The 10,000-nt window shown below is 36.3% G+C and overlaps 1 protein-coding gene across 1 annotated transcript; it reads right to left on the bottom strand.

Moving 5' to 3' along the window:
• Positions 1-136: 136 nt before the first annotated feature.
• Positions 137-5,292, bottom strand: LOC137642461 (uncharacterized). The gene is made up of 3 exons (XM_068375038.1): positions 5,195-5,292; positions 4,354-4,674; positions 137-426 (listed from the first exon to the last, which is right to left on the bottom strand). Exons 1-3 carry the CDS (start codon positions 5,283-5,285, stop codon positions 257-259), a joined length of 582 nt encoding a protein of 193 aa, XP_068231139.1. The 5' UTR covers positions 5,286-5,292; the 3' UTR covers positions 137-256.
• Positions 5,293-10,000: the final 4,708 nt, after the last annotated feature.

The following is a 10,000-nucleotide window of genomic DNA, read 5'->3' as shown; positions in this document are numbered from 1 at the left end:
TTCCTAACTTATAAAAAAAAAATTACGTTTTTGAGATCATTCATATGAAAAGAAACTAGAAGTCATGTATTCCTAACTTATAAAAAAAAATTTACGTTTTTGAGATCATTCATATGAAAAGAAACTAGAAGTCATGTATTCCTAACTTATAAAAAAAATTACGTTTTTGAGATCATTCATATGAAAAGAAACTAGAAGTCATGAATTCCTAACTTATAAAAAAAATGTACGTTTTTGAGACTCCTTAAGATGCTCGTTATGAGTTTAATGAGTGATTCCTATACATGCCTGACGCTGCCAGATGGTGGGTGAACTGGGTGTTCAGGGAGTGACTGACACAGGGTCTACCCAGGAACTCTGATCCTCTTGGGAACCTCCCGTAGTCACCACCGGTCGTCAGGTAGGCCTCCTTGGCTGGCACATATTCTGTTGGATGTAATACAAACAATCAAAATGTAAAAAATAGCCGTAATCAACAGCTAAAGCAGCGTATCATAGAGGCCCATTAGTGTACAGACTGGGCTTGGACTGAGTCTTTTTTTTTCTTTTTGTAAATCTTTGTATGTAAATATTTTTTGTCCAATAAACATTATTATTATTATTATTATTATTATTATTATTATTATTATTATTATTATTATTATTATTATTATTATTATTATTATTATTATTATTATTATTAAAAAACTACACCTCCCGTGAACGGCTTGAAATTGGCCTTACAACAAACACAAGACATCAAAGATATTTTTGTTTATTTCAGGAATATGTATCGTTCATCTTTAAAACAGAAATCAATATCTGATAACAAATATTGTAAGTTTTCAGTTCAGATGTATATCATATTTTTGTTTCTATAAGTCAGAGATATTCAAAGCATTTACCAGATTTCAAGAAACACACCTGGATTATAATTGTGTACTTTTTTAAATGTAAATATTTCCAGCTACCTCTCTTAGCGAGAAGCAGCTTTGTGTTAAATTTCTGGGTCAATAAACGAGTTTGTACTATTCAGCCTATCTGATCAAACCCTAACCAGCAAATTGGTGATCCCTAAGTGACCGAAAATGCCTGACATTGCCAACTCTACCGATGAACTCAGCAGTGTTGCATCCATCCCCCTGTCTCTTTTCACAACACAACCCGGAGGCCTAGCTCTTTAGGGCAGAAACAATCTTCAGGCCCAAGAAGATCGATATCCTCATTGTAAGGACATCACTCCCTCCGTCGTCCAGCAATTTCACCGAATTCTCTATCTTATTTAGATTCTCCTTTCGCCACACTGTGGCTAACTGTATATATTTATTCTGCTCCCTCAGAGCTATATTTTCATAACTGACTAAGTGTTATGCCTCTGTAATTATTGCAATCTGTCAGGTCTCCTTTTTTCCCATTTTCACCAACACCTAACTCCCATTCATCAGGTTTTGCCTCTTCGTGCCACATTCTACAAAATAATCTTGTAAGTATTCTGTGAGTTACTTCATTTTCGGCCAGTATCATCTCGGCAGTTATACCATCGTATCAATGGGCTTTCCATCTCTTTAGTTTTTTTAGGATAGTGTAACGGGCCGAGAGAGGCTGTGACTAAGAAGGCAGGAAGAAAGCAACTGAGTAACTTTACTACAGAACATCAGCTTATATATACATCAACTCCAGGCAAGAAAGACATAAAAACATAACAGGCAATTTCATGTTCAACCGACAACCGTTTCTGTTAACAGTTAACGGTGAGAAAAACAGACATGTTTATCCAGGTCCCTGTCAGTGCGAGGGGAGAGCGAAGATACAAAGGATATTATGTACAAAAAAAGGAATGTCATTACTATGTACGATCGTGTGACACACGGTTGGTACAATAGCTTCGACCTCTAACACACTGAATTCATTCATGGGCACATCAAGATCTTCATTGGCTTCAAGTATATCAAAAATAATTATTCCCTTCGTATCTCCTATCCATAGCCGCACTAAAGTGTTCCATCCAAAGTTGTCTTTCTTCATCTTCTGTTGTTATAACAGATCTATCTCTGTTTGATAAGTACAGTATATGCTTCTTCTTCTTTGCCACATTTCAGATTTAATTAGCTTTATCAGCCTCATCTGCTTTACTGTCTAAAGATTCTCTCCAGTCATTCCTGGCTTTTCTTTTGACCTCACTATCAATACTGGAATACTTAACATGCTCTACCTTGTAATTTTCATTACTTCCTCGAAAACTTTCAACAATCAATTTCTGCAATTGTCTCCTTTCTATAGTATCCCATTATCATTTGATATCCATGGCTTTCTCCTTGTAACTGCATGGCCCAAAACTCCACCACTAACTGACTGATATATGTTCTTAATATCACATCATTCTTCATTAATTGTCTGCTCTCTTAAAGTCTCCAAGACTGCAAATCGATCCCTACATTCAATTGCAAATGTTTCTCTGTACTCTTCTTCTAAAAGCTTAGTTGTATAAAACCGAGGAGTTCTATCTACCTTTCTGCTGGGTACTTCCAGTTTTAATTTCAGTGTGGCAATGAGGAGCTGGTGATCACTACCAATATCTGCACCTCCATAGCTTCTTACATTACTCAGAGTCCTCCTTCTCTCTTTATTAATGGCAATGCGATCTATTTGATTTTTGTAATTACCACATGGTGAAGTCCATGTATATTTGTGGAGATCCTTATGCAGAAGAAGAGTACCTCAAATGACAAGATTGTTTGCTGAGCAGAAACTGAAGTTCACATTATTAATCCTGAAAAACATTTGACGCAAGCGAGCGGGATTTTTAGATTTATTTCAGAAGCAGGTCTTCTGAAAACTATTTAACTATTATAATGACATCTTAACTTTTATGGTTTTAATTGAATTCTCTTCTATTTTTCATATATGATAAATGCTATCGGCGTCAATGACCTTAGATGTCAGGATGCCAGAAAACTTTCAATCAATCAATCAATTGACGCAATGAAATCGCGTCCAGGAGACAAAGTCCTTTGTTTTTTTCCTTCTTCTTCTTGTCGGCACAATAGGCCAAGACCTGCGTGGTTTCAAGGCTCCGGCGGACTAAAAGAAACTGTCGGGTGTAGGCAAGGTGTAGGATTTAAAATTTCGGTGCCCAATTAGTAGCATTTCTTAAAGTCTTATTTATCAATCTTCATGTTGGCCCCAATTTGATTATTGAACCAAACATTTGCTATTTTTCACGCTGAATAGGTTTTTCTCGAGGTTAAAGAATGACATTTATGTTATTGTGGGCTATTAGTGTCAGGATATTTCTTTTTTATTAAGATGTAATCAATATTGTAAAGTAAGAAAGGACAAGACTCCTGTGTTGTGTTTATTGGCTAAGCTTGCAAAGGCGAGATCATTTCCTTCTCATAAAAATCATCAAATATAGAAATATATTGAAATTGTCCAAGTCTGGGAAACTAGGCCATTTCATAGGTTTCTGCTGGAGGGATGAAGCGAAAGTCATGATTAACCAGACAAAAAAATGCTCTGGTCTTTCCTCGATTGTACTTTCTCCTCTATTTTTTTATTAAATCTCTCTCTCTCTCTCTCTCTCTCTCTCTCTCTCTCTCTCTCTTCAACATTAACTTTTAAATTTCGCCAAGATCCTCCTCATCTCTCTCTCTCTCTCTCTCTCTCTCTCTCTCTCTTCAACATTAACTTTTAAATTTCTCCAAGATCCTCCTCATCTCTCTCTCTCTCTCTCTCTCTCTCTCTCTCTCTCTCTCTCTCTCTCTCTCTTCAACATTAACTTTTAAATTTCGCCAAGATCCTCCTCATCTCTCTCTCTCTCTCTCTCTCTCTCCTCTCTCTCTCTCTCTCTCTCTCTCTCTCTCTCTCTCTCTCTCTCTCTTCAACATTAACTTTTAAATTTCGCCAAGATCCTCCTCATCTCTCTCTCTCTCTCTCTCTCTCTCTCTCTCTCTCTCTCTCTCTCTCTCTCTTCAACATTAACTTTTAAATTTCGCCAAGATCCTCCTCATCTCTCTCTCTCTCTCTCTCTCTCTCTCTCTCTCTCTCTCTCTCTCTCTCTCTCTCTCTCTCTCTTCAACATTAACTTTTAAATTTCGCCAAGATCCTCCTCATCTCTCTCTCTCTCTCTCTCTCTCTCTCTCTCTCTCTCTCTCTCTCTCTCTCTCTCTCTCTCTCTCAAAATCTAAATCAAGCAGTTTACCCGGGTGTCATGGTCATACACGGGCTCAATGCATTAATGTAACTCATAGAATAATAATCAGTTTATTAGAGGCTTAATTAAGAGTATTCGATATATGTCCATCAGAGGCTTGTAATGTGCTTGCACATGACTTCCCTATTAAAATTAAGAATGGAAAAAATTGCTTGCGTTACCTGTATTTGGTTCCCATGTCGCAACTGTCTGCGGTACTATAACGGGCTCGGTGTGTTCATGATCCAAACATTGTACACTGGCCATGTGTTGCCAAACGCGTTCCGTCACTTTCCTCCTGTCTCTCGAAGCTACCGCGTCTACCACTTGACTTTCTTCCAGGTTCCTCGCCACTTGGTATTCCTCCACCGTCCGGGGGACCTCCCCCTCCTCCTCACTTTGCCTCAGGTTACGAGCGGCTTGTCCGCCCATTCCCGGAGCCTTTCCTGAACGCCTCTTTCTCCTAGCTCCTCCATTGGGGCCACCCATTCCCACTTCCCAGTCTAGAATGTCAGTAAGGGAAAAAAAATGAAGCTTACGACAAACGTTCGTTATAAAAGAGTAATAACTGTGTTTTCCAAAGTAAATATCGTCACTCTCATAAACTAACTGCCTAAGTCATTTTCTCCACTTGTTGGGAAATAAAAAAAAAAAAGAAACCTTCTCATTTCCTAATTTTTTATATCATTGTCTTGAGCTTCAATTCACAAATTCTTAACAGAAGAATTTGTGAATTAGAATTTGTTAATTGAAGCTCAACACAATGATATAAAGAATTAGGAAATTAGTTTTTCTTTTATTTCCCAACAAGTGGAGAAAATGACTTAGACAGTTAGTTTATGAAGATGACGATATATACTGTATTTAGAGTCACAAGTTTCACGCTATCATAATATTGCCACATTAATTTCATAGATTCAAACATTTTTCAGACATACAGTCAAACTATTGAATAATTAAGCTATCCTTTCGGTTATTTTCTATAAGCTGAAAAAAATCAATGTAGTGTTTTCACTTCCTGACTTTGCTTCAAGTTCCGGGCTCCTTCACCACCCAACCCCGGAGGCCTTCCGGGACGATTCTTCTCGGCGCCCCCTCCATTGGGCCCACCCATCGCCGCCCACTCTAGAATATCAAAGAGAAAAAAAGAAATCACCTTCCAAGAATCAAGATTAGAATTTTTTTTTTTTTTTGTCATTTCGATTGACATGGCAATTATTAGCAGAATTTGATACCGAGATTCTACATTTCTTCATTGCACTCTTCCTGATTGAGAATGAATTCAATATATGAATAAAATTTTACAGTCATGTTATGCAAATTTTGCCTCATTTCTATTTGACTCTTTTGGGCATTTCCAGTTACAGTAAACAATGTTTTTTTTTTTTTTGTTTTTTTCTAATGAAATCGACTATGCAGATTTTGTGAAGAGATTCTGACAAAGAACAACATACCAACAAATTGAACAGCTTAGATGGGGAGGGAATTTTTTTTTTTTTTTTTTTTTTTTTTTTTTTTTTTTTGAAATCGACTATGCAGATTTTGTGAAGAGATTCTGACAAAGAACAACATGCCAACAAATTGAACAGCTGAGATGGGGAGGGAATTTTTTTTTTTTTTTTTTTTTTTTTTTTTTTTTTTTTTTTTTAAATCGACTATGCAGATTTTGTGAAGAGATTCTGACAAAGAACAACATGCCAACAATTGAACAGCTGAGAAGAGAGGGAATTTTTGAAAACAGAATTGAGTGGAGAAGACAACTGATTCCACTGACAGGCTGAAAGCCTACCTGGGAGTGGAAGTGAAGTGAAGTGAAGTGAAGTGAAGTGTATGCAGATTTTCCTGGGTAGGCTTCTTTGTTGTAAGAAAAAATAGTTTACTTATTCAATCTCCCCTTGATAACGGAACCCAATTGCATGTGCAAAGTTAGGAGCTGGGTTGTAAAGGTGAAAAGCCTTTGCAACTCCCCCCCCCCCCACCAAGGTAAGTAAGAACAGGAAGATACAAGTGAGGTTAGGTATTGGTATCTTAGGTTAGTAGGCTACATATCCCCTTTATTTTCCTACAGCTCGAATATATCTTCATCAAAAGTTCAAACTTACAGCGATTTTTCTTTTTCCATGTTGAACATGCTGACATAAGTCTCTCTATAGTTTATATATGGAATATCTATTTTAATGATGTAAACATTTCATTTTAATTGTTCATTTCTTCTCTTGTAATTTATTTATTTCCTTACCTCGTTGGTCTAGTTTTCCCTGTTGGAACCCTTGGGCTTATAGCACCGTGATATAATAATAATAATAATAATAATAATAATAATAATAATAATAATAATAATAATAATAATAATCAGTCTTCATAGAAACTGGAATTACTGATGTTGGACTATTATTAAGTATCAATAGTTTTGAAAATGCAAGAGAAGATTCATTGTAGCAATAGTTTCGAGAAAAGTAAGTGAGGATTTTCAATAATTTCGAGATTATTATTGCAGATTGATTGTAGGCTTATCAATAGTTTCTAGAAAAGTACACGATGAATATCAATAATTCCGAGACCGTAAGTAAAGATGGCTCGTATTGATGGTTTCGAGAGAAGTGATGAATATCAATAAGTGAAGCTACTTACAGGTGAGGTCTGGTAACTGTGTGGACCTCGTATACACTGAATCCCCTGGCGTTATAAAAAGTAAGGTTGGTTCTCCAATTGGGACATCTGATCATGCCTTGATTTCATTAGTAGTGAAGACTGAGCAGCCTTTCCCTGATGTATCATACTCGTAAGGGATTTATATGAAATCTCAAGTAGACTGGAATGGGATTTTGCATGATCTTTTGGGCTTGAATTGGTCACAATTGTATAGTAGTGTTGATCCGGTTGTCCCTTTGAATGAGAATCTAGTCAATATAATTGATAGGAGTATCCCTTCTTGTGTGCTAAGGTACATAGTGAAGGACAAACCATAGTTCAATGATGATTGTAGCCGTATGTGGAAAAGCAGGAGGCCTATCATCTTAGGAAGGGTAACAGATCAGATTTGACCTGGAATAACTATACTCAGCTTAGAGTTTTTACTCAGAGAGTTTATGCTTCACCTGAAAAGGAATACAATTTAACCATAAAAGAAACCCTTCCTGGTACAACCCAGGAGCATAAGTGGTGGACCACCCTTAAATCTGTACTCTTTGGTGTAGATACAACAGTTCCTCCTTTACTTAAACCAGATGGCTCTGTCACTCACTGTCCATACGTAAAGACAACCCTTTTGGCTGGTGTGTTTGACAGTAAGCAGAGTAATAGAAACTCGAACTTCCTCATTCCTGTTTTACTGAGGCTAAACTAACTAGTTTAGCTTTTCGATATCGTGAAATTAAAGCTGTCTTGATGGACCTTGGTGCTTATGGAGGTGTAGGCCCAAATAGTATTTTTCCTTTGTTTTTTTTTATAGACTGCAGAATTCTTAGCTCGGAGGTTATCTATTATTTTGCGCAAGTTAGCAAGAACAGGAGCATTTAGCACTTGTTTGAGAATTGGTAAAGTTAACCCACTATGTAAATGTGTTTGTGGTAGCTCAAGTCCCACTGATTACCACCCAATTTCCATTACTCTCATATCATCTAAAGTTTTTGAACGTCTTTTAGAAAAACGTCTTAATAGGTTTGCTGAAGGTAATCATCTGTTCCCTAGTTTGCTATTTGGTTTTCGTAAAGTCCTTGGAGCATATGATGCCCTTCTTACAATATCCAATACTGTACAGAAATCCCTTGATTGTGATCAGAAAGTTCGTATGATTGGCCTTGATTTTAGTGCCGCCTTTGGCCGTGTTAATCATGAGGCCCTTGTTTTCAAACTCAAACAGTTGGGAATGGGTGGGTCGTTTCTTAGCACCATTATTGAATTTTTAAGTATTAGTCGCAAAGAGTTGTTATTGATAGGCACCATAGTGAGTATAGGAATGTGATATCCGGTGTTCCACAGGGTAGTGTTCTTGGCCCATTAATTTTCATACTATACGCACATGACATGTGGTTTGACATATAAAATAAGATTGTTGCATATGCAGATGATGCTAATCTCTTTGCATCAATTCCATCGCCAGTAAGTAGATCTGGGGTTGCTGCATCCCTTAATAGAGATCTAGCTAAAATTAGTGCATGGTGAAAATTATGGGGTATGAAGTTGAATCCCATCAAAACTCAAAGTATGATTGTAAGTAGGTCAAGGACAGTAGCTCCTTAACATCCGGATCTCAGTATTGATAATGTTTCTTTAACTTTGTATGACTCCTCTAAAAATCTTAGGTGTGATTCTCGACACCAAATTTACTTTTGAGAAACACATTAGGTCTGTGTCTTCTTCAAATGCACAAAAAATTGGCTTATTGAGAAAGTCTTTTACGATTTTCGGTGATCAATCTAAGTGTTTTAATTCTTTCATTTTACCTTGTTTCGAGTATTATTCTCCTGTCTGGTCTTCAGCTGCTGAATCTCATCTTAATTTGTTGGACAGGAACTTACGGTCTATTAAATTTCTTATTCTTGATCTAAATATTAATCTATGGTACCGTCGTTCAATTAGTTCATTATGCATGTTGCATAAGATATATTTTATAATTCTTACCGTCCTTTATATTCAGATCTTCCCGGACAGTTCCATTCTGTTCGTAATACTAGCCATGCAGTTAATTCTAATAGTCATCCCTTTTCCATCATGAGGTTCATTACTACACAGTACTCTAGAATTTTTATTCCAGCTGTGACTAAGTTGTGGAATGATCTTCCTAATCGGGTAATTGAATCAGTAGAACTTCAAAAGTTCAAACTTGCAGCAAAACAGGCTGACATAAGTCTCTTTTATAGTTTATTTATGAAATATTTGATTTAATGTTGTTAATGGTTTTGAAATATTTTAATTGTTCACTACTTCTTAAATCTTTATTTATTTCCTTATTTCCTTTCCTCGCTGGGGTATTTTTCCTTGTTGGAGCCCTTGGGCTTATAGCATCTTGCTTCTCCAACTATGGTTATAGCTTAGCTAGTAATAATAATAATAATAATAATAATAATAATAATAATAATAATAATAATAATAATAATAATAATAATAATAATAAAAATTATCATATCGATACTCTCAAGAAAAGTAAGTGATGTGTAGCAATAGTTTCGAGACTGTAGATGGATTACATTGATAGTTTCGAGAAAAGAAAAGTATCATTAGTTTCGAAACTGCAAGAGAAGATTCATTGTATTGTGATTCGATAACAGTAAATTATGATTAGCAATAGTTATGAAACTATCGGTGGACCTAAATCGTATTAAAAGCTTCCAGAACAGTAAGTGAAGAATGTATTGCTTTGTGAAACACCATGACCCCCAGGTTTGATAATAATTTTACCCTGGATTCGTGTGAAAAGAAACTGGCTATAAAAACCTGCAACGAGAGGAAAACATTGATTTTTTTGAGATGCGAGATGCAAGAGGGAGGTATAAGAGAAAAAAAAACTATTACATAAGTACTGTACATTCTTTCTTCAATTCTGTTAATTCTCACTCAGTCAGTCGGGACATTTTTTTTCCACTCAAAGTTTCTCTGACCCATAATGAAAACACTTTAGTATTCGCATAATCATAACTTCCCCGGTTATTCTTTCATCTATTGTACTCAGCCTAAGGAGCTGCTGAGTTGGCTGTAGGTATCAATTGGCCTTTTAAGTAGCGGTATTCCATTTCTCTCTTCATTGTTGTGCAGTTTATGTCGACTTGCTTGTTGTTGGTCGGTTCTGATAATTATGTTTTGGGATCACTCCAACACTAAGAAGATTTT

This window comes from Palaemon carinicauda, chromosome 1 (genome assembly GCF_036898095.1).
Source record: "Palaemon carinicauda isolate YSFRI2023 chromosome 1, ASM3689809v2, whole genome shotgun sequence".
NCBI lineage: Eukaryota > Metazoa > Arthropoda > Malacostraca > Decapoda > Palaemonidae > Palaemon > Palaemon carinicauda.
Note: the sequence above shows the minus strand (reverse complement) of the source record. Positions and strands in the feature narration are given on the sequence as shown.

What these genes read in the sequence shown, in the direction of transcription:
- LOC137642461 (XM_068375038.1), bottom strand. Translation starts at nt 5,285, where the DNA reads ATGGGTGGGCCCAATGGAGGGGGCGCCGAGAAGAATCGTCCCGGAAGG. An exon ending in AGCCCGGAACTTGAAGCAAA is followed by an intron (nt 4,675 to 5,194) that starts GTCAGGAAGTGA and finishes CTGACATTCTAG; the next exon opens with ACTGGGAAGTGGGAATGGGT. An exon ending in GACATGGGAACCAAATACAG is followed by an intron (nt 427 to 4,353) that starts GTAACGCAAGCA and finishes TACATCCAACAG; the next exon opens with AATATGTGCCAGCCAAGGAG.